The 26,629-nt window shown below is 29.9% G+C and overlaps 1 protein-coding gene across 1 annotated transcript in view; it reads right to left on the reverse strand.

The window, feature by feature from the left end:
* LOC129974884 (CD109 antigen-like) overlaps positions 1-26,629 on the reverse strand; it is a 160,268-nt gene that overhangs the window by 86,816 nt on the left and 46,823 nt on the right. Inside the window, exon 3 of the mRNA XM_056087658.1 lies at positions 25,544-25,724. Within this exon, the coding sequence (XP_055943633.1) occupies positions 25,544-25,724 (181 nt within the window). The remainder of the gene's footprint in view (positions 1-25,543; positions 25,725-26,629) is intronic.

Below are 26,629 nucleotides of genomic sequence, written 5' to 3' on the forward strand. Positions count from 1 at the left end.
TAGAAAAACTTTGTTCAAAGAATTTAAATGCTTTTTTGACAAAGGTTTGCAGCTAATTTTGATAAATTCTACACTTTCTTTCTTTTAATAATTCGATAACTCCCATTTCTGCTGCTTCTCTTTATATATGTATGTGTAATAATTTCTACTTTCCTCCTATCTATATCTATCTATCCATATATATATGAGGAAAATAGAAATTATTACACATACATACATATACATGTGCTTGTGTCTGTAATTATCTACAATTAATTAATCTACATTCTAAAAGTAGTTTTCTCCCTTCTGGTTCTGGTTTCACGGTAACTTTGTCTTCTAAGTTGTGCGGTTTATATTTTTATCCCCACGAACCAAACGATAAGTCAACAAATTCATTTCTAAAACTATATTTCATAATATTTTCTCACAGATTATTTTCCTGCTTTCTACCTACCTATTCTTTACGTTAAACCATTCCCTCGCCATGGCTTGGTTATTGAACCCTTAACAAAATGATAAAATTGTACATTTTTCATTGAAATTATGAAAAGTCAAAAATAAAGAGAACTTCAATGATTCTTTATTTTCTTCAAAGTATGTTTTACGAAAATCCTCCAGGATTATCATCTGTGACACGAAAACGTTTCTCGGAATGTCAACTCCAGTGGCCAACAATGCCTGCTCGTCTTTTTCATATCGCAATGCTTAAATAATCGTAAGATAATTCGTATCTGCATAGTTAAATCTACGGAGAACACACCTCATCTCACTCCTGCTGCCTTCTACTTCGATCATAATGTATCGATATCAAGGAAAAATGTGAATATTTCAGTGCCAACAAGAATTTAAGTGATTTATTCCACAAGTGAGATATTTTTTCCCGCATTCTTCAAAATGTGATGTGCTCAAATCCTATAGTTATTTTTTTCTATGTCATTTTTCTATAAAAAATAATTATTTCAATAAAATTGAAAAAAATCGTGAATCACTTCAAATCATTCATGAAAGTTTTCACGTGTAAGCAAAAATAATTAAAAAATATTGCTATTAGAAAATAAAATGAGAAATATAGGAAGAAAAAATTGCTTAAACCTTTTAAAAAAATTTATCATGTATATAACAAGTGTAATATTAACGAAATACAGCAGCTATGAAATGACAATAATAATTATGTAGTATTATAATCTATTTGAGTTCATTTCATTTGATGCAATGGTTTTCTTGTAAAGTTATAAAATCTATTAATTTAAACATTTTGAAATTTGAATAATGGAAATAATATTTTAATTGGAAAACATTTTGAATGTTTAGGTATCTCATTTTGAAAAGGTGTTTTAATTGAGCTTGATTTGATTGATATAGATTTAATTCTATAGTATTTTAATCTTTTAAAATCGAGTACTAGATACAGTTTAAATTTTAGGGATATTAAAAAATATATAACATAATGTTGATAAACTAAATAGAAGTTGACATGTTCTAAAAAATTACTTCGAAAATCTTTTGACTAAGTTCTCGGTTATTTTAATTCAGAAGTGTTGCTCACTTAAAAGGTATCTAAAATATTGTTTAAATTAAATTTATAAAACGTGTTCCAAACAATACTATTTTTGGAAACTTTCATAAGTATTATTTTGATTAAAAAATTAATTTGTTGTAAAATGTTAAGTTGTGAGTGTGAAAAATAATTTTATTCATAAAAGAGATAAAACTACTTACAGTTTCAAGTATCTAGGGATCAGTTTTACCTTATATTGCAAGATAAAGTTTCATAATGTTTATTCATAAAAAAAGGAAATATAAAAAAAAAATTAATAAAATTCTTTGTTTTGTCTTAATGGAACAAATCACTTTACATAGCAAAAGCGAAAATGGATTGGTGTTAATTTATAAAGAAGAAATTGTTTATTTTCTCAAGAGATAGAAGCAATGGGTGTAAGCCCAAATTTGATCATTAAAAAAATTAAAGCATTTTCATTTCTGTCATATCGATAATATCCCATCATCCCAAAGAGAAAATATTACATAATTCCCAATTTATCATTTTGTTTTTCATTGATATATCACAACACGAAACTTGCTATCGCTATAAAAAAATTCGCTATAATTTTTAAAACAAATTTCAAAAAAAAAGTGATAGATATAAACAAAAAATACTTTTTGCATAAATCTGAAAATAAAAATGTTGACTTCCCCGTTTTTCAGACCTTAATTTCATTCTTCAGATTGTTATAGGGAATAAATATGGATTAAAGAAATTAAATTAAATGTATTTAATTTAATTAATGAAATGAAATTATATTAAATAATGTTTAAAAATGCTTATAAAAAATTAATAAATTCTTAACAAAACTACAAAGCCAAATAATGTACGATTCCAAATTAAAACGTATTTACACTCTTTAGAAAAAAGAATAAATAATAAAGTCACCAGTATCAAACAATTATACTAATAAATATTATCTTTTTCCACAATAAAATAATTTTGGAAAAATTCTTATACGGCTCTATTTTACTTAAATCTCATTTAAATCAAAATTTTTTATAGAGATCTGTTTTTAACTTCTACATAATATTTATTCTATAACATTTGATTTTTTGAGTATTTGGAATAATTTTGCACATTTTTGCTTAAGGAATAATTGTTTCAAGCCATGACAAGTGATTAATTAAGTTTTAAAATGATTTAAATTTACTAATTAAGCTGATGCATCTGTGTACAATCATGTGATGACAGCTACCTAGCCTATCGTACAAGAGTTACAGAGGACTAATTTTTCTTTCCAAATTAGTTATGGTCTAAAAAAATGTTTTAACTAGAACTCCGGCTTTGCTATAATTTTAACTTCTAACTTGCGCGGACTTAGAATAAAAAATTAAAAAAAAAAAAAAAAACCCGCTGAGTAGACAAACTCCTTTTGAAAATATATAAGTTCAAAATATTTTCTTACAGGCTGTCTTTCCTGCTTTCTGGTTTCCAGTTCTACAACATGCTAGTGTCATGGCTTGGATAAAGAATCCTTAATAAAATCCTTATCTTTTCCTTATCATCCTTATTTCATAGAAACTATGAATAATAAAAATTGTTAAGGAACTCCCACGACAGTTTCTTCAAATCATGTATACATACATATAAAAGTTTTTCTTGATTCTTATTGGTTTTAGAAATTGAAAATTGATTTCAACAATCGTAAAACATTCTTGATAGAAAAGAAAATTCAGGACAAAACACATAGAAAAACCAATTCATATAAAATTTACAAAAAAAAAAATTATTGCCACAAAACTTAAAATACTACATCAATGGTCTTGCTAAAACAACTTTTAATAAAAAGAAGAAAAAAAATGGCATGAAATATTTTATAAGAAACAGCTCATTAAGTAACGTCATATTATAATAAAAAATCTAATAAAATAAATAATTAAAATGAAATAATAACATAATAAAATAAAATAATGTTATCTTTGTAGTAATGAAAGAGTTTTCAACTTCGATTGCATTGCAAAAGAAAAATAATGAATCCAAGTTTTATAAGTTTTATTTGATTTCCGCTATGGAGCAAAATAATATATATATATATATATATATATATATATATATATATATATATATATATCAAGTCAGAGAACTTGAGATGCAAATGAACTGCTGACAATTTTTATTCAAGTGTTTATTTTTGAATGACAACAATCATCACCAACGAAAAAAAAATTATCCGATTTTTTTCTCACGCATTTCAAACAAAAATATACGATTACGGAAGATGAGTTCTCCCAGTAGAACGTTTTTACCTCTCACGTCAAAATAAAATAACCGACTTCTATTATATGTAAATAGGTTGTTTTTATGGATAAATTTCAACTGCCTAACAATGGATGTAAAGTAGTCCCCAAGGACGAAAAGATTAAAAAAATCCGCTCAAAGAAAAGTCGTCATCTGGGTAGCGTGAAATAAAAAAATTCCCTTGTAAAATGCTATAAAAAAAAGAAATTCATTATTATTTCTCTTGTAATGAAGGTCAAAAAAACCTTTGCGTTATTTTACATGGACAAAAACTAAGAAAATAAAATACAATATCATGGGAATTTTGTTTCAGAAATATAAAAGAGGGAACTTCAATGAAGCAGTTTAACTTTCCGATCTTGGACCTGTTGGATATTTAGAATATTCTTTTGGATATTTATAACTTTTAATAAATGAGATGTATTAAACTTTATAAGTAGAAGTTTTGCATTTTTCTTTTATAGCATTCTTTATTTTTTTAGTTATCAGTGAAATATATCTTGAGTTCTTGAAAGCAAACAAACTGGAATTCTTGGAAACAAAAAAATTGTGGAAAATAACTGTAGAATCTTATATTAAAGAATTTTATCGATCAACCAAGAATTAAGTCTATTGATATTATTTCCCTTTTCTAAATTATTCTTGAGACCACGTAGTCTGATAGAAAAGGATGGTTTGAAGCTCGAATCCATAGAAAAATCCTCTGAATAAGAGGATCTGAAACATATTATATCCACCAAGGTTAAATGTCCTAACCCTGTTGTTGATGGAGGTATGTAAAGGTGGTGTCAGCTCAGGTGCCGCCCCGTCATCAGACAGTGACACAAAATTACGTAATTCGTCCCCAAACCACCCTATTAGGGATTGCAATACCGGACCAAAATTTCAATACCGGTATTCGGTATTTTTTAAATCTTAATACCGGGATACCGGTTTTAATACCGGTATTAGAAATTTTAGAAAAAGAAAGAACACACAGGTGTTTCTTTGTTTTATTTGCCGGTTTTGTTAGAGAGTGTAAATATCACAAAAAACAATTTGTAACTTACAAATTATAACCGTATATAATCACAAAAATATAAAGGAACATCTTATTTATTTAAATCACAAAAAAGTGTAAATATCACTATTCACTCTGTGATACTATTACAAATTTTTGAAATGTGATCTTAAAAAACATAATGCATCCATTGTACTGTCATTAAGCCTGAAAAGTAATTTTGTGAAAAAAATTACCAGCTGTCGACATCTACGCTAATTGGTGGTACTGTTAGCAATCCGCGATATACTTTTTCCAAGTATTTACCTCTAAATCCCTCATCTTCAAATAAATCGATTTCTGAATGTGGATAGGTTTGTGGGCAAAAAATTGTTAGAAAATTTACTCGAAACTTAATCAGATTTGAATCGGTTATTTTCTTTTTTTCATTTTCATTTTTAAAATCCTTATAATTATGTAAATACCATAAGACACTTTCTATTTCGGTATGCCTTTCTTCTGTGCGAGTTTTCTATGTAATATACAATTCTTCAGATATTGATGTGTGCTGTTCTTTCAGTGACTGCAATATGAAATTTATTATTGCATTAGCTATTAATAAATGAGAATCTCTCCGACATAATGCCTCAATAGTCAGTTTTATTGGAAGTAGAGCTGATATAGTTCTGGATATTAAGTCGAATTCACTATCTGAAAAATTAATTTACAGGTTTGAGTCGATTATTGCTTTTTTGATTGAATTTTTCAGTTTCAAAAATCGTTCCATCATTAGGAGTAAACTGTTCCAACGTGTTTTAGAATCTAATATTAACATATATTGTTTTATTTTCAGATATTATATATTTTAGTAATATATCCTTTTTTTATAGGGGAGCGTTTAAATATCTTAACAATTTTTCGAACTTTATAAATTATAGGAAGCAATTCTTGATAGGTTAATATTTCATCCTCATTAGAAATATCTTCTTCAACAATTACATTGTCATTAGCTTCATTGTCAATATATCTCTCTCTCTTACTTTCTTCAAAATTGGAATCCGAAGTTTCTATATCCACAGTATTTGGATTCTTCCGTTCTTTATTTTTTTGGTATAATATATCTATTAATCCTAATTGAATTCCATGTGCACAGCACAACTGCTGATTTGCACCAATCAACTTTCCAACTTTTTTTATAATTGTTGCTACATCAGTCGTTATGGATACAATATTTTCTTTCACGGATAATCCATGCTTTGCTCATTTAGATTTAAGCAATTAATTAAGCCATTAATTAGCTAATTAATTTCGCCAGTTAGAGATACATAAAAACAAAAACGTATTACTATTTTGCTATGTTCGCGATCCCTAAACATATAGTGGAGGCAATTTTAAAAATTTTTAGTAAATACCGAAAAACCGGTATTTAAACTTGTGAATACCGGTATTACAAAATTGTACAAATGGCTCAAAATACCGGTATTCGGTATCCCGGTATACCGGTATTGCAATCCCTACACCCTATCATTGTGTCAAAATAGAACGTCAATATAATTAAACTAAATTGTTTCTTATAAATTCAATAAGAAATTCTATTAAAAGTGAAAAATTATTACATATGGATCAATGATCTTGGAAGGTGAAGAACATCGCTCATACACTGCAAAGAGCGATGAAGTCAAAAGAAGATACATTTTTGCAACTTAAAAATGTTATCCATCATCAGTTAATGATGATTTGTCATTATATAATTATATCGAAAATCCATAGGCATATTTTTATCTATTACGATTATGACATTATAGAACAATAGAAACATATTAAAGTGCTTTCTTTTTCTTTACTCTTGATATCACATTTGTTTCGTGAAATATTTATTAAGTAATTGCCTTTACCTGATAAAATACAGAAATCATTCAAAAATCTTTAAAACACGAAGTTATTCGTATCGCCGCCGATTATCGAACTGTAATAAAAGTGCATCTTTTTATAACTGTCACGGTGCCCTGTTGGTAAGGTCTCGGCTTCGGAACCGGAGGATTTTAGGTGCGTGACTCGATTCCATTGAAGAACCGTCGGCTAAGCGAACGTCCTCTCGATGGCGTGGAGAGAGGGCCAGTGCCAGCTCATGTGTTGTCCTCGTCATCTGACCGCGATTCAAAATTGCGAGGTCCGTCCCAAAATTGAATTGCCCTAGTGCTGCTTTAAAACGGGAAGGTGATATAACTAATTTAAAGTAAGCCGACACGTAGAATATCCTTACTTCGCAATAAAAAAATTTTTTAAAAAGTAAATAAATAAAAGAAAATAATCGCTAATTAGACATTTTGAAGAAACCCTTAAAGATCAGAAGGACAGACGTCCGAGGCAGTGGTAAAATAACAATTATTTTAAATTGAAATTAAGCAATACTGATTTAAAGTATTTATTACATAAATATAAAGAGGGGTGCCCGTTTATTTCTTAAATCAAAATGTTTTAACTATTCATGCGTCATAACCCTTTTTATGGGGTGGACTTCATTCATGAATTTCATTCTCTCATCATAGATCATAATTTAGACGTGAATCAGAGAACGACTAATTCTGATGCAGTAACCCTAGGGGTATTGCGTCGCCTTGGAGAACTTTGTGGCCACGACAGATTTATAAGCACACCAGCCGCCACAGGTACGGGGAGTCTTTGGCTATCAGGGGTTCGAGCTCACAACCATAGGAATGTGAATCACACGCCATACCAACCTGGCTAACCCGGCCCGCACGATATGTTTTTACTTTACTTATAGTGTATAAAAAAGAGTTCACACCAAAAAAATTTAAGGAATTAATTTTTAATGTCATTTATTTTATTTATGTACCTTTTTTTCTCCAAGCTTACTAAGTTTTCTAAAACTAATTTCGATAATATTTTTATTGCTGTCAGAAATTTAAAGCAATTTCGTTGTTTCATCAAATCATTCATTCAATTCTTCTTGTAAGGATAATTTTTTTAGCATTATTTTTAAAGTAGAATTTATAAGTTCGCTTTCATTTCATAACATTTGAAATTTCTAATATGCATATAGCGTTGAACTTTTTAAAAATTTGTTTGAATTACTCCATTAAATTATTTAATTCTGTCTCTTATTTTAGTATTTTTTTAAAATCGTTAATGCATTCAATTGTCATATCATAAATCTTTTTATGGCGTTCTTTAATTCAGTTAAGAATTTATTTTAAAAACTTATTTTTTCATACGTAATTCCTCAATCGGTTTCGATATTAAATTTTTAAAAGTCGATATTTCTTTTTAGCTCTGCATTTTTTTTATGGAATTTGATTCTCTTTTTAAATCATTAATGTCTATATAATTCAGATTTTATTTAACTTGTTAATCATTATAAATAGATGCACAGTTACTTTTATTCATTAGCAAAGTATTCAATGCTGTATTTTGCTATTACTTTTAGAAACGAGGGCTTTTTTGTAGATTTCCGATTATGAAGTATTTGCCATTATGACATACATGGCGGTTATAATTAAAAATTGCACTTTGAAATGGTCATAAACGGAAAACTACCGGACCAATGTTATCAAACTTGGTAATAGTTAAAAAGAGGTCATAGGAATTTCTTTACCACCAAAAAGGAAAAAAAAAAAAATGTTCAAAAACTGAACACCAAGGGGGAAATGACGCTGTATGCAATATTGTTAAGCAAGGATAGGACATGAAGACATCGGTTTAAAATATATTTAATCGTTTCTGTAAAGTGTTACAAAGTATGTTCCATGTGGCTTCCACCTTTTCTGAAAGCAAGTTAAATCGCATTGCTGCATTCTCAACAGTAGCGCTTAGCATATCAGGAAGAAAGTTACGCACATGTCGGAGTATCGTTTCTTTCAGTTCCCCCAAATTGTTTAGATTATCATCATAAACAGTACTTTTGAGTGGAATTTAACTATAACCACCTTTTATTTCAGAAGTAATGAGATAAAATTTTATAATTCGTCTTCACCGGAACATTAGTTTTCATTCTTATTATACAACTTCATGTGCACCAATTTTCCTTACTCTATCAGCTCTCAGCGTTTTACTTCCCGAAAGCATCAGCAAGCTAAACTTTTACATGCTATCTAATGAATGAATGAATGAAGATTGTAATGCTTTAATTCGCAAGTTTCAGCTCGGCAAATATGTAACTGAATTTTTTTTGTGTGTCTCTGGATTAAATTTAAAATAAGTTTTCGGTCAGGAATCGAGTTTTTGAGACAAAATTCGGTTTTTGAAAGTAAAGAATTCATAAAAATGCCATGCGAGACTTTTCACTAGACGGTTCTCAGAAAGCAACATATCTAGTGAATTTTACGATGAGTAATACTTTAAAATATAGTAGACTAGTTTCAAAATCAAATATTTCTTTGAAAATGAATATAAAAATTATTTTTATTCGTTTCAATATTTTTTGCGAAACGATTATTTTATGTATTAGGATGTCCCAAAAGCTTCTTTCTCATCGCGCTATGAATGGCCTTATCTGGCTCTGCTTGTGCAAATACGCAGGCTTATCTATTAGCCGTCTATATCATCGATTTCAGTCGTCCCAGAGCTCTACTACACCCAAGCCGAGACTACATCCTAATAAAGCTCTTTTGCCCATTTGGTGGGATTGGTTAGGCGTCATTTTCTACGAGCTCCTTCCTCAAGGTAAATAATAAATTCCACGAAATGTTTTCATCAGATCAACTGAATGCTGCCATAGCGAAAAAACGGACAGAATGAATGAACCGACGAGGCGTTTTTGTCTTCTTTACAACGCGAGACCACATATTGCTTGAATTGTAAGAGAAGAGTTCTTACAGTTTGATTCGGATGTTTTACCGCATTATGCATATTCTCCAGATCTCTCTCCATCTGATTATTACTTCTTTCTGTCCTTAAAAAATTCTCTTCGCGATAAGCGCTTTAAATCCATCAGCGAAATCAAAGCGCACCTCGAGGATTGCTTCTTGTCCTAAATGCAACAATTTCGGAAAGAAGGCATAATGAATGTTCCTGAGAGATGGAAGAAGGAAATAGAGCAATAAGGTTCTTATATTAAAAAATAAATAATATCTTAAACAGTAAGTATTGTGTATTCATTTCATATCAGAAATAGGAAAGAAACTTATGGGACGCCCTAATATTTAAAACAGCTATTGTTTGAGATATCATAAAATTATAATATTGCAGTTTCCCTCCTTTTTTTGTAAATGAAAAGCATAATTTTATAAATATAAATTTTATAATATACTAATATGAAGATTTTTATCAACAGTGGCTTCTCGATGTATACGTTGTTTCTGATTAGGCCTTTTATCGGTAGCCCAGATACAAACAGTAAAAAAAAATTTCACACTTCATCTGTCAAAACAATTTTGTTTGACTAGAGTTTTTTTCCTTACATACTAAGAAAAGGACAGTTAAATTTTATGAAATTCTGCTGGGAGGCTGGAAATCTAACAACTCACGTGATTCCTATATATTTATCATTTCAATTAGATAGATATAGATAGAGATTAGAGATATTTATCATTTCAATTAGAAAATATTATATTAATATTAAGACTGCTATGGAAGGAATTATACTATGGAAGGAATTATCCTGTTTCCATAAAAAATACTTTTAAATTAAAGAAGGAATTTTATGATATTGCCAGTATAATTGATAAGTATTTAATGCGCAAAAATTAATAAAGAAATCAAAATTGACGGAAATAATTATTACTTTTTCCACATGAGGCAAAAAAAAAAAAAATAGTTTCGAAAGAAACTGTCGGTGAACCTTTCTTTTTAATGTTCAGTGATTATGACCTAATTACAAACACACGACCAATTATAGGTCGCATTTGACTGTATATGCAACTTAATACCTATGAGCCAAATTTCGAATGTTTCCTTATGTTTCTTTGATTTGTAGAAAATCGAACTTGAATGGAGGAAACATTTAAATTATTAGCGATGAATGCCATTACGATTTTGATGGAGCAACTGATAAATGTCTTTAGTATCTCTTTCTGATTTCGATATTTTGACGTACCGATTAAGAGGGATGCTTTGCGCTTGTTTATCATCAACACGGTCCAGTTGTTTTCGCTTGGTGCATTTTGTTTTCAGTAGTTTGTCCTTCCATAACGTATCTTGCTTAAATGATTTCTGGAAGTTTCCAGAAAAACACATGCAGCTTACTTCCATAACAGTCAATGAAATAATTATACCTATTTCGTGACCGCCATTTTCGACTCTCTGCGACTGGTAAAACAATATCTTCATCCACGCATGTTTTTAGGTAAAAAAAAAACGTGACCCGGTGGCAATATTCCACCGCCCTGCACAAAATGTATGCAAAAGCAGTGAATCACAAGAAGTGCCTGAGCAAACAAGATGACACAATTGCATATCGGGAGAGGATTTGGAAATCGCACTCCACCTGCCCAGTCCTATGCATACTGGTAGCAAATACATTCTGTTTCGGATCTTGAAATCTTTATAGTTATATGAAGTGGCAGATCGGTCAAAATCAGGACCAACAAAGCCGTGAGTTAGGCATGCGTTTTTCAGTGGAAATCAGTTACGGTTTCTTGCACTCGAACTGAAGTACCTTTTTATGCGAGTGCGATAAAGCTCGAATCCCCTTTATATATACTTTATTCACTTTATTTCCAATTTTTCTTTTGTGTTATAAAAAACTCTTTAAGATAGCAATTGTTGAACTTTTATTTTACTTTCTCATATACAAAGTATAGAAAAAGTATCGTAATCGTTCAAAAATTGGAATTCGAAATTTTGATGAATTTCCACGTTTCAGATCTCCCTGAGTTCGAAAAAAAAAAAACATTTTTGGAATTATGTCTATGTGTCTATTCGTCTGTCTGTAACGAAGACAACTCTAAAATATTTTAAACTAGACGAATGAAATTTGACACATGGTCTTTACACGAAATAGGCAGATACCTGCCAAATTTTGAGTAAAATTCGTTCAGGGGAAATTCATCTGTGCGATTGCTCGAATACAAATTAACACACAAATATAAAAAGAGGAAAGCTAGATAGCTAAAATTTAGTACACAAATTTAGCATCTATAGTGTAAACATCTATCAGATTTTGAGCTAAATACAACCGGTAGTTGTCTGTCTATCTGTATCTTCAGAAAAAAAATATATAATTTGCGTAGCTGTGTGTCGAACTGATTGGTAAAAGTGCGTCTAAAATACAAATTCGTATATCGTTAATCGCATGCTAAGGATTAATCGCCAAAAAACTCGCCAAAGATCACACGATAGATTCTGTAATAAGGCTAAATTCAAGTGAAAAGTTACGTTTCGCAATTATCGTACGCCAATGCCATGGCAGGCGTTTTCTGGGATAATACCTCCTTTTAGAGAGTATGTGAGAAAGATTTGGGGAGGGGGCACTCCCGCTTCTTTTTTCTTCGAAATATACAAAGTACTGTAAGTAGCCAAAAAATTCAGTACCGATATTTTAATGAGCTTTTTTGTGTTTCAGACCTTCCTAACTCCTAAAACATTATTTTCGGATTTACATGCGTCAATTCATGTGCATGTGATAACACTTCAAACACAGTAGAAAGGAAAAAAGAGTAATTGATACATAAGCATTCCATACCATTTTTTTCTGGCCTTTAAGCCTTTTTATTTCATTTGATTTTTTTCATGCTCGTTGCAATCGATTTTCTACTCATATTCTGAGGAGAAATAAGCTTCTTACATATATGTATGTTGTGGATGGCAAAACACTATTTTAGTACTTAAATATCAATTAATGTATTAATTAAATTAAGTTTTGATCCTTTATATTTGAAGTCTTATGCTAATGTATGAGAAATATCTTGATTTCAAGATTAATATTACAAAGTCATTAAAGTAAAAAACAATTCTGCAGAGTACCTACATAAATAAAAGTGCGCTTCATTGAAAAATGCCTCTAAAGAAACAAATTTAGTACAATAAGGAGAAATTTTGTATTCTTCGCAGAGTCAGACTATGAATTAGAAAATATCTGCTTTGCCAGAACCAAGAAATTATAAATGTTTAGACTCAAAAAGTCTATCTGAGTAAAGAAAAAAAATACTATATTGTGTATATTACATCTTATCCGAAATAAAATAATCCCCAATGATATTTTTGAATGAACCCCCTCCCCCCACATGTATTGAATAACCGATGGCAAAACAGTTTTTTTTGTAAAGAGAGAACGAAATTATATATATAATGGGACTTTCAAATGTTTTTAATTCAAATTTAACAGTAGTTAAATAGTTAGAATTAGAAGTAGAAGAAGAAGTTAGAAGTAGTTAATAGTTAGAACAACAAATATAAACAGATTATACAACAAATATAATGAAAGCCAACAAATATAATTTTAAAATACTGTTCAGTATTTGATTTTATTGTGTTTAATTCGAATTTATAATTAAAATTTGCAAAACGGTTTTTGTTTTCGAATTGCTTTTGTTAGTAAAATATATCTGTATTTTATGTCCTGAGATATATCTACGAAAAAATCTTTTACAACCCTTAATTCCCTCGAGGTCCTTTTTCTTGTAGAAAAGTCTAATCTAAAATCGATATAAAATTACCATTTAAAAGGAAAACTTAACTTACTGAGTGCAAATTTTACTGCTCATTTTTCCTATATTGAAAGTTCTATTATTACATTTTTATTTAAAAAATATTGTTTTTTATAATTATCTTTGTAATTATTCTTAAAATTAATCACTATTTCTTTATTAATTATAAATTATAGAAGCTGTGATGTCATTTTTAGCTAAAAATTGATATCGTTTTTTGTAGTATTTATTTTTAGATTTTTTTTCCTTAATTCGAATTTTTTGAATAAATTGAAATTTTAATAAGTTCTCATCGGTTCCGAAACAGCCTGTCTTCATTGTATTATAATTATTATTAATAGAAAATCAGAAGCACATATTTACAGATCATCTCAAATGTCGCTTTGCTCACGATATGTTAGCGTACATGATGTGAGTGGACACTTTAAAAGTAGTTATAATGTACGCATACATTAGGTCTTTTCAAAAAAAAAAAAAAAAAGTGGATTCAAAGCAATACAATTACTACAAAGGAAACCTGTTCCAAATAAAAACAATATATCACCGACAACGATGGCCCTTTATTATAAAGTTTGCGCATAGTACTGCGTGCACCAATGCATTAAACGTTCTCTTTGTATTCATAGACCGCCCCACGGCCTTGATCTTAAGTGAACCACTGAAGCGAACAACCACTGGACCGCCACCATTAACCACCTGTTGAAAGGCCCGCCGACTGGGAAACGCGTGGCAATTGCTGATGAAAGTTTTAAGACGATAAAATGAAATAAGTTTCCATTAGTACCTGCGTCCTTGAAATATTGCGTTTATAAGAGGAATGAGGAAAACAATGCTTACAATAGCTGAGCTTCACAGTTCACAGACAAATGAATGATGTTTTGCATCCAGTGAATAGTTTAATGCAGTGTCATTCGTATATTTCGCACACAGAAATATTTCAGTTAAATGCCAATGATGCAAATTTCCTGAAAGGCATTATTACGACAAGTTTCAATCCGCTTTTTAACATTTTCATTTTATTACGCTATATTCTGAACACTGAAACAATGCGTTATTTCGTGAAATCAGTTTTAATGAAAGAAAGCTTTCAGCTTCTCATTCCAGTACTTACAGCTTATGAATTGTAGAGTCAGGAAACCTTGTTGAGAGGCATTTGTAGCGGAAACTAATGAACGAAATGAAACTAAATTTCACAAACATAAGGCATGGGGACATCAGTTCCGAAAAAATAAGGAAATGTTTCCAAAGTCGTGTTTGGTATAAAAGGAAGGCCAATTCAGTTAAAATGTTAAATAGGGTCCCAGGGATTGTAATGTTAAAAAATGTTTTATTAATAAAAAAATATTCTTAGGAGTCTAAAATGGTATGTCATTCACTTTTGTATGTGCATATTTTTGTCGATTATTAATGAAACGCTGTACAATCCATTTTTCGTTCTTTCATTATGATTTAAAATATTTTCATAACGAAAAAAAATTGTTCTTCGTTAAGACAGTCCCAAAATCTCGCGTATCGGTAAATTTAGTTGTTATTATTAAGGTGGTAAGATATCTCTTGGAAGTATTCATATAGAAATTTAATTTCATTAACTTCATTAATTTTACTTTAAGGAACATTAATTAATGGATATTCTGAATAAAATGATTTTTCCATTAAATTTCCAATATAAATGAAATTCCAAAATTATCAAAGTTCATTACCCAATGACTATATACACATTTTTTGCAACAAAAGGAATTTGCCAAAACAGAAAAATGTGAGAAATACAAATTGAAATGATGTAACTTAAAATAGCTTAAGCTTAAGAAATTAAAAAGTATGCATCCATAAATCCGAAGATTATCTAACAATTGAAAATTGAAGGACTCTAGAAATCGCCCAGTCCTGAAAGTCTGATCAAAAAGATAATTCATAGATTTCTGTTGAGCGAAGTCTGAAATATCTTTGGTGTGCTTGCTATATCAATGAAATAAAATAAGAAAATTATGAAATTAGCTAAAATTTTTAACATATTTCAAAGCATTCGATGTTTTTATAGCATGATAATAATTTTATCCTTGAGTATTTTATGTAGATTGCATGACGTAAAAGTCATTATACATAGAATGCAACGGCTGATCCAATCAAGCCAGAAAAATCAGATTTAAAACATTATTTTGTTTCTATGTTTTGGATTAAAAATTCGATTTAATTTTTGCCATTTATTTAATCCATTAAAAAGTTAAAGTTCCGTGAAAAAATAAAGGAACATAAATAATACGTGAGTAATATATATACTAAATAAATATTCAAAAATGAATGAAATTAAAATAAAATAAAATGCAAACATTCGTGTAAGTTTTAATTACAATCTTGCAGTCTATTTTTTATAAATAATATTAAATTTCTTTAAAATGCAACAGTTTAAAATTACGTTTTAAAAGGATCAAACATTGGGTTAACTTATGGAAATTAAAAGAAATGAATAAAAAGGAGAAAAATCAAGAAGCGTTTGGGAATTGCTGTTATTTTTTATTCTTGGCGTTGTTTTCATATTAAACTGATGAAATATTTATGACTCCATTTCAATATATAATGTAAAATACATTTTTATATCTGAAAATATATTCTTCTCGCTCAATAATGTATAACACATCGATTTTTTGTTTAACCGAAAATAACTTTTTGCCCCTTTACATGGTATGGTTGAATTTCACTCTCATAGTTAAAGCAGTTCGATAAAACCAGCATCCGAGGTTCTTGCTGATTAACTGCCTGTTATTTTAAAACAAATAAAGTACAGAGATAAAAAATTCTTTCTGAATCGCCACCTTTTCTTCATGAATATTAATTGCATTTGACTCTCAAACATTGCCAGATCCTACGACTGGAATGCACCGAATATTTTAGTGATTCCATGTCAAATGAAATCGGATTAAAATCGCTTGTCCCACTGCTTAAAAATTCTGGTACATATTATGGAAAGGCAAAAGCAGATCAAAATAATAAAATTGCTTTCAAGTTGTTTTTTTTGAATAATTATCATACATTTTGTGATTATCTTCCTTTTTAATTTTCAATAAAACAAAAAGTATTTTCAGCTCCTTAATATTTTAAAGGGAAGAAAAAAAAATGAATAATAATTTAAGAATATTCTTTAAATAATCCGTGACAGTTTATTTTTGAAGTACCAATAACTATTAGTGAATTGATTTTATTGAACCATTAACTAATAGAGGAATATTCGTAAATTATATTCTTCGAAAAAAAATTCGCATTCTCTTAATAATTTTAAGAATATACATATATATCCATCGAGTGTTTTACTAATATGGTTTTTTTATTCTTTTATAATTTTTTGAATGTAAACAAGATTAAAATTTCCTGATCAGTAGGGTATTTTCAGTATCAGTAATTTTCAACTTTTCAACTTTTCTTATTTTTAATCAATATTATCGTTTTTGATTACAAAATAGATTATTCATATTATTGCGAATCTATAATATTGCTTGCCTGCGCAATTAGTTTCATAGTAAAGAAAAAAGATTTACATATATTTTAATAATTCTGAATAGATATCAGGTCAACGTCCTCCGACCTTGGCGAAAAACTTGGTGCCAAAATTAGAGTTTCTTGAAAATACAAAAATTATCGTGATATCTCAATTAGGACTTATTTGTTCACTCAATAATCCTAGCAATTTGGAAAATCAACATGGTGAACTTTTTATTTAATTCAAAACAGATTTTATTCTGACAATAAAAAGAAATAAATCCCTGACTGTTGTCATATGTTTATAGAAACTAAAAAATACTTGATAAAAGTTTGTAGACAATATTTATTATAGATATATTTTAAATAAAGCATTCGGGATAATTTTTGATATTTTTAAAAATTTTAATTGGAATTCTAACCACTTATACACACACACACACACACATATATTCAGGTATTTGATTTTTTTTTTTTTTTTTTTTTTTTTTTTTTTTTTTTGCACAAGCACAACGATTTACTATTGCGACAAGCACAACGAGGTAAAATCAATAAGTTAATAAATATACTTTTAATGTAATGTAAAAGCAAAAGAATTGAGATAAAAACGCTTAAAACATAATGATACAACGGAAAAACTATCAAAAATTTCGGCGCTTTAAAAGATTGATTCCAAAAAATGATTCAATGCAATTGTTACAATGTTTAAACATAAACAAAAATTAAAATTATCCAAACGTAAAAATAAATCTTTAAAAAGTTAAAAATATTTCGCAATAAGTCTCAACCACCAACGCTTGCAAAATTAATGACGATGAATAAAAGAAGTAGAGACAAAAAAGGTTAAAAGAAAGACATTTAAATAAAATATGGCGAACAATAAATTTAATTTGATAGTAATTACATACAGAGTGATCGGTAAAATCCTTTTAAGACCTTTAAATTTAAAACGGCATCTTTTAGAACCAGGAAAGTAACTATATTTATAATAAGGTAACTGTGCTAAATTTATTGAGACAGGTTTCAGCCCTCCTAGTAGATATAAGGATGTTACAAAAAAAAAAAAAAAAAAAAAAAAAGATATTAGCCGAAACTCCAAGTTGAAAAATGTGCGATATACCAAGATTAAAAATGTTTCATCGAATTATCTGTAAAATTGGTAGAGATACTAGAGATTAAAATCATGAGATTTTTGCCTGAACATCAATGACAAACTGTGAAACCCGTAATTTCTAGAGTAATGATCCTATAAGTAATATTAACCAATCTAGAGAATTTAGTCCAGTCTGCCTACTAGAATAGGAATCGTACTTCTAATATCAATATAGGTGACAAACACTGAGAAATGATCATAGCCCTATACAACACCGCCAACAAATCATATTCGGCAATGTCAGGTGAACGGATGGCCAGATCAAGAGTACGATATCTACGAGCGAGATCAAAGAAGCAATTGTTTTGCTTCATTATTGAACAGATGAAGACAATTATTATACATTAACTGTTCCATTTTTCTCTCATTAAAATTTGTGCAATGTGAAGCTCACAAAATGCTATGAGATATAATGAAAGGCTTAGGAAGCTGAAGTTGCCAAGATGATGCTGACGAATGCCGTCATGAGGTGGCAAGTAAATATAACAGATTGTGATCAAAGTTCTTAATGATCCTACACATATAGCCGGTAGAGAAGTATACAAATCAAGATGTATGCTTGGACAGAGATCTGAAATAAAGATACAGACAACTGTGATGTCCGAGATATTATTCTTCCGAACAGAAGTGGAACCGTGTAAGTTTGAAGAAACATTTGGCGGCAAGAACGTTTCTTGAAAGCCAAGACTGTTAAAAGTAGGAAAGGGAAAATGCTGGTGATGGCCGTGATGTCATACAGTTTGGACCGAATACCACAATAATTTCGTGAGAGAAACGTATCCATTAAAAAAACCTTTGTATTGCTAAAATGTTTAGGATGAGTGGTTTTAGTTGGCGAAACAGAGAAATTCGTTTCAAATTTGTCCTCATTCCCTTCAGGTCGATAGGGGGGAGGGGGTCGATGAGATCGGGACTTTTGGGTGTTCCACCAAAAATGGACTTTCAGTCTGTATAGATTATGCTCTATACAGACTTCCAAAGCAACCGAAGTTCTAAATATTCGATAATTTTAATTTCTGTGGGGGAATGACCACGTTTCAACAATTTTAGCTTTAGTGAAATTTGAGCCTTTCAATTTGACTTTGATCTTATGGATTTTACATTTTCCGTAACATTTGTCATATTAGGTTAAGTATCAGAATCAGAATATTTATCGATATTTTTTTGTTTCCGACATAGTATTTAACACAATTTTTGCAAGAACAATTTAGGCAAAAGTATTTTTTAACATCCAATGCATATGCTGACACAGTTGTGATTATTTGAGTTAGAGTCTTTTGTCTAGTTTTAAGACAGGATATATGTTCTATTTATTTGATATTGATTGTTTTCTGTATTTCGTTCACAAGATCGTTGGAATGTTGTAATATTGCTTCCACAATTTACTTGCAGGCTATCATGGCTTTTCTCAGAGTAATGGGAGCAAGTGAGTGTATCATAGCAATTAGGTCTAAAATGATCAAATCGTTGGGATTGAAAACCCCTCAAAAGGTTTCGGATATATAATATGATAATTTAATGAAGCTTGTACAGAAAAATTCTAATAATTTTGAACTTTGAAATGAAGGATGTAATGGTTAGCGACAAAGAGTTATCCGTCTTGGTGAATACTAATTTGGTGTACACGTGTCGTTCTTCGTGCTTTCAGTTTTGCAAAATTTGCTCTGGAAGGATGTTAAACAATTCTGCACATGTGATTACACTTTGGAATAATTTAATGACGCACGAGGAGTGACAGACACAGTTATAATGGCGAAGCTCTTATTTTTATAATTTGCTGGGCTTGTATTTTAAAGCAAAATTCTACCAGTAAATCACCAGAATGATAATAAAGGTTCGTCTACTGCTAGAATGCATTTGACGGATGGATGAAACATTCCCGACAGCTGCTGCAATGACCTTTTGTGCCCAAAAGGGGAAACTATATTAAACGTTTCTTGTTTATCAGAGATTCTTTTGACAAAAGAATTGGTTCCAAATAGTTGAAGATAAGTAGTACTTAGTGTAGAAATTGGTTTTTGCTCCCATGCGATAGAAAAGTCAGACCAGGTATAGAGGCACTATTCACCATGATGCCCAACAAGGGAAGGCAGCCACCAGCTTTGTATATACTCATTCTTGGCGTTTACCTAGCACTAGCTAAATTCTACACTCTGAGAATCACCTCCGGGAACAGTGATGCCAAGCCTAAAAAATAAACCCTTCTCTTGATCCGTAACAGACTAACCACTCGGGTGGCTAGTTACTGATTGATTGATACGCCGGGTATCGCAGTGACCACAATAGATCGCATGACCAAGACATGGCACTTTTGGTTGTGCATGAAAAAAAAAAAGCCAGCAGAGTGATGACAGCTTCATATGGAAAGCTTTCTGTCTTGCCGTCGAGGAATAGAAGAAAGACAGCAAAAAGCAGTAGACTAAAGAGAGGAGCAATGCAGACCTGATCACTAGAATATTCGGGGCCATTAGGCCTATCGCACCTGAAAAAGAAGTGCCCCTGAGGTGTTGGGTTTTTTTTCAAAAACACTCAATTATATAATTGTTATAAACACGACAAATTTTATAAATCCAAGGAATTAAAAAAATACTTAGATTTAAAATTTTACTTTATAGGAATTAACTTATTTAGGTATTAATTTTTGAAAAGCAAAAAAAAAAAAAAAAAAAGAAAGAAAGAAAGAAAGAAAACACTATTTCTTGATTAAATCAACATCGCAGACGGATCGATAGGCATATGCCAAAGAAATAGTTTCAAATCCTGTTAATTAACATTAAATAAAACATTAGCATTTATGGAACTTATTATATGCTCTCGAATTCAGAAGATTCTTGAAAGAATCGCAGCTACTCAAAATATTGCATTTTATACAGAAACTTCGTTTATTGCTGCATCAGGAAATAGAACGCACCTGTTCGATTACATCAACTGAAAGCTGCTGTTTTTTTTCACTTAGTCCGCACGCAAATCAGCTAGTGTAAGCTAGATTTATTCATACTGCTTATTACCAGGAATATTAAAAATGTTTGATTGTTAAGGCCTAGATCAGTTCTAAAAATTCATCAACACTACTGCTGTTCAAAGTGGCCTATGGCTTCAACTTATTTTCTTATCCTTTATCAAAGTATAGAAACAGATGAACAAGCAAACCTCTATTTTCTTATATTTTTACACAATATGGCAAGTTTGCGTTCCGTAGAATACATTTTGTGTCTGCCGGTTTACCAGTTTGATACCAAATATCAGCAGTTTTGATGATAAGAACAAACTTCATTCGTATACCTTTTTGAATTCAAGCTTTGAGTTTATATACAAATGAATAGATAAACTCAAAGACAGTCAGCCCTTCGGAAGATTTGGTATAAATTACGATACTTTTCTGCATTTTTCAGATTATAAAATAAACAAGACTCAATTTGTCAAGTCTGATAATATTTTCAAGACTTCGTGTTCATACGTACGATGGAAAACTACTTTTTAGAAGCCATCCTTACATATGATTCCAGTCGAATCATGGCCAGAAGCCATCCTTACAAATGGCTCCTGGCCATCATTCGACAGACGTTGAAAGCAAAGCCAGGATATAATTTCATCTAAAACGATTATTTTAACACGAGAAAATAAAAATCTATAAATGCACATCCTAATTCTGAAGTAGAAATAAGACTAAAAATCTAAAGAAAATTAAAAACTGAATACACCATGATAAATTAAATTTCAATTAATAATGGATTGTTCGTTTACAAAAATTCATAATTGCAATAAGAAACACTTGTCTGATGAAGCAATTTCTTTTCATAGTTATATTTTAAATAATATCAGCAACTGAATTCTAGTCCGCGCCTACAGCCATGCGAAACGATAAAAACAAATACTTTGGAAGAAAAATAAGGAAATGGACAGCAGACCAAAGAATCGAAGTTCACTAACAGAGACGCAACAGCTTTAATCACAAAAGATGGCAGAGGGGGAGGGGGTTACAGGAAAAGAAAAAATGCCTCGCAATTATCGGGTTGATGGGCAAGATATGAAAAAAGCATTTTTTATGACAGCTACTTGGGAAACGTATGATTACTTTCTTTTATTCTGGTTAAAAGAGAGCAAAATAAAGTAATCTCTACTGACGGCAAGTTTGTTACACGTCCAGATATCTGGATATGCATACGTGATTGAAGTATTGATTGAAGTAGTATTGGTATTTTGATTGAGGTAGTATTGGTATTTTGATTGAAGTAGTATTGGTATTTTGATTGAAGTAGTACTGTGGTATTATGCAGTAGCTGATGATATTCGCTAAAAATGAATCAACTATTAAGAACTAAACTAAGTATATATGTGTTCTAGTATTGTCTTACAACCATGATGTATTAGGAATTGGTTTGCTTGAATTTCAGAAAAAAATGTACGAGACAAAAGTTGAAAGATGCATTTAATAATTGTAAATCAAATATTTGCATGACAAAACTGCAGGAAAGACAAAGAAAAGCTAACTTGCTTGATTACATAATTGACAACACTATCTGCAAAACGCCGAATTTATAAATCACGTTTTTTGACTTTTGAAAATGTAATAAACAAAGAGTTATCGACTATTCTTCGATTTGAAAACAAACCGAAACCAAACTAATAAACCGTGAAGAAGAGAACTTCTAATATGATCAAGCTGAATATTTTCTATACCGGCGATTTTTGTATTTAAGCGAATTTAATAATTTCTTAATTTTTTATAGTTAAGTTCACGAATTAGAAATAGTTCTAAAATAATAATGTAAACAGTTAGTAATAGTAATAGTTAGTCTAAAATAATAGTGTAAATAGTTAGTAATAGTAATAGTTAGTCTAAAATAATAGTGCAAATAGTTAGTAATAGTAATAGTGAGTCTAAAATAATAGTTAGTAATAATAATATTTAGTTAGTAATAATAATAGTTAGTTTAAAATAATAGTGTAAATAGTAATAGTTAGCTAAAGTAATAGTGTAATAGTTAGTAATAGTTCTAAAATTCTTCTGAAAAGCAAAATTGGGGGATTTTCCAGAAATGACAATAAAATGAAAATGATTCATATGAATTAAGCGTAAGAGAGGGCAGTGGAGGGGGGGAGGTTAAAGCTTCTTCAGCAATCCCTTGTGAAATTTTGAATAATCTATGTTCCATTTCAAAATGAGTCTTTTAATTTAAAATCAGTTTATATCTCTTTGGGTTGCTTAATACTGGGTAATATAAATTGGAAAGTCTTGCTGAAAAAAATGTTCTTCTTCTTTTTTTCCTTTTCTTTTTTTGGTTGTTGCAAAAAAGTTATTTATATTAAAGATTTGACAGCAATGAAAATATCAGTAATTGCTTGAATTGATGTTGAGAATTATAGATATTATGAAACAAGATGTTTAACGGATTCAAATATAAAAATTGTTGCAGTGCATTCGATATGAGCATTATATTACTCTATTTTTAAAACTGAAAAAAAAAAAAATAACAACAACGGAAGTCTTATCACATAACAATTTCTTCTTTCTTTAGCATTATAGCGTTTAAAGATCTTAAATTAGCAATCAGAGATTTTATGGCTCTGCTCACCGAAAAAAAAATAATTTCTTCTTTCTTTAGCATTACAGCGTTTAAAGATCTTAAATTAGCAATCAGAGATTTTATGGCTCTGCTCACCGAAAAAAAAACATTACGCAAAAAATTCAACCAACTTTTGCATATTTTTACTCTTCTAGGAGCATTACAGATAACACCTATTTTCATTATGATGAGTGCATTCAAATAAAGAAATAATCATTGCTGTATTCCTTGAAAGGGAGTTAAAAACCAATAAAAATGATTTGAAAATATTTTTATATTAGTTTATTATATTTTTTTAAATTAGTGCATTTTATAATTTTTATGTATTTTTAAATGTTATGAATTTTAGAACAAAATAGAATCATTTGTTAGAAGTTTTTTTTTCATATAAGTATATTACAAACAATTTATCGAATTTGATTCGTTACGATAGTATTTTAATTATTTTTATTTAATTCCGTGAAAAAAAGAGCAAAAGGAATTAAATTATGTTTCTCCAAATATAGGACAATGGTTACATATAGATCTGGGGGGGGGACAATGTATTGCATCTTGGTTTTTTCACTCACATAACACACGATACGCAGTTTATCAAATTTCATACGTTATGATTGTACTTTAATCATTATTATTGTATTCAGTAAAAGCTGAAATAAAAATTATGGGTTAGAAAAGATGGCATTTTTTAAACTTATTTTCTACAATAAAAGATTCCAGTCTATAATTAAGTATTCTGTTCGAATTCGGCACTTTTCTGAAGGATCAATGTCTAACGAAAACATCGCATGCAGAACTGATTTGATAAAAGGTAATGATAGTAATAGACTGAAAGCAATGCAGACAAAAAAAAAAGTCGCTTTGTATTATATTGCAAACCCGAAGAAAAAAGTATTGGGCAATTATCGCATATTTTCGAAGCATTACTTATCTGATTCAATAGGTTGCCGTATGCAATTAGAATGCCAATTGAGGTGGCAGATGCAGTCGACTCTACTTTCGGGCTTGTTTATAACAAATTAATGGAAGTTTTTTTGAAGAAGGGAGGAGAACTGATTGATTAACCAAAGAATGTAAGATACAAATTGGATTTAAATATTTATAAGAAAGAATATCAGATAGCAGATGTTGAAATTACATAAGTTTTATGTTTAAAATATCGCTTGGTTGCATATCATAAAAAATATCTGACGCCATTTTTAATAAAAAATAACTTATAAAATGACTTAAAATTTTGAAAAGTAATAAAATACTTTTCCTCTCAAAAATCAAAATTAATATAAATGTATATACATTTATATATTAATATAAATGTATATACGAATATGATAATTTCGATGCATAAAATTAGCATTTGTCTCTTATATGGTCTGTTATTTCCTGATCCAATTCCTACTTTTTTTATTTATTTAATCCTACATGTGATCTGTAAAACTGCTGAAATCAACATTTTTCCACGCTCAGAATGAAGGGACAAAAATTCTTAATCCTGAGGAAATTCTTTTAAAAGATACCTATATTTCCCTTCCCAATGTATAAACGTGTCAAAGAAATCCCTATCGAAATGTCATTATAAAATCACTGAGGGAGCTTCACTTTTATTCTCTTTCCTCTTTTGCTCTTGTATCCCGATATAAATGGACTTTTGTTTCATCATCCCTTCTTGTACATAATATGCCTCCCGGATGAAATAAAGCGAGTCAAAATTTTCAAAAGTTTCTTCTTCTTGGCCACACAACCGTTGCACACACACACATCAAACACTAAGTACCCTCATACTTTGTCCACACAATAGATAAATATACGAATATTTACATTTAATCAATTAGAAAGTAACAAATTTTTAAATATCTAAACATTTTTCTTGCTTTGGGAATTTTCAGTATGAAAAAAAATCTTTACCCAGTAAAAGAAATTGGAAAAATACAGGACTCTATATTCTTATTTTACTATTAATTCATTTATTAGCCCGTTTTGATTTAAAATGAAAATCTATATGCATACCTGCATAAGCAATGTAGTCACCTGATGTGGATCAGCCATTTCTGTGGCTCCAACCACTTGTTCGCCATCTCTATGGAGGGATGCCCGCACTACAAGTGGAGTGCTGGACTCTAAAATGGATACACACACTCTGTACACTTGACCAGGACGAACAGTATTGGAGGCAAGGACTAAATATTTCCTAATAGAAAAAATAGTTCATTAATGCAAACTGTATTAAATGAAAATGTTACAAGGAACATCAAGTTCCCAAGGCCCAAATATAAGCTTTTATTGGGGGAGGGGGGGGGGTCAATAATAAAAAAATATACCTTCCTGTTCAGACTGACTGTTTAATTTTTATCAAAACTACAGCACAGAATATTTTCTACTACAGCATCATAATTTTGATATATGGAAATGGTTAACTACTGATTAAATACAAAATCTCTTAAAACTTCCTGAAATAAAGAATTTCTTCTATTTTTTATCCTGCATACTATTTTTTAATTAGGCTTTTCGTTTATATGGTAAGAGAACAGTTACATAATCGGTGAAAGAGCCTAGATTCGCAGAAATGCATGAGAGATTTCAACAGCTGATTTTTATAAAAGGATAATTTTTGATAAAGCTCAGAATATAATACGCTACAATAGAGGAAGTAATTGAAATTTAAAATTTCTCTATTCAGTATTCAACATTTTTTTTTCTTCAACGTATTTCTGAGTTGCATGGCTTAAAAAATGATGCAGAGCTAAATTTTGCAATTCTCTATTTTCAGTACTGATTATATTCACGCTTTTATATTTTATACCCAATCCAAAACATTATCAGGCGAAAAGAAGAAATATTATTGCTTCTGTTAAATATAAACAGTAAAATATGTGCAATTTTTTCTAGATACAGACGAGGCTCCGATTAATTTTACAGCAGGCTATCATTATTGGTGAAGTCTAACCGCGAGACAAACCGAAACTAATTAAATAACTCAAATTCCAACAAACTAATTGTGAAAGATATGATGTATTGAGAAAAATTTTAAATCCTAAAGAAAATTTCCGAAGAATTTATAATAATATTGATAAGTTTTATTCCAATTGCGTTTTA

The sequence above is a fragment of the Argiope bruennichi genome, chromosome 7, assembly GCF_947563725.1.
Source record: "Argiope bruennichi chromosome 7, qqArgBrue1.1, whole genome shotgun sequence".
NCBI lineage: Eukaryota > Metazoa > Arthropoda > Arachnida > Araneae > Araneidae > Argiope > Argiope bruennichi.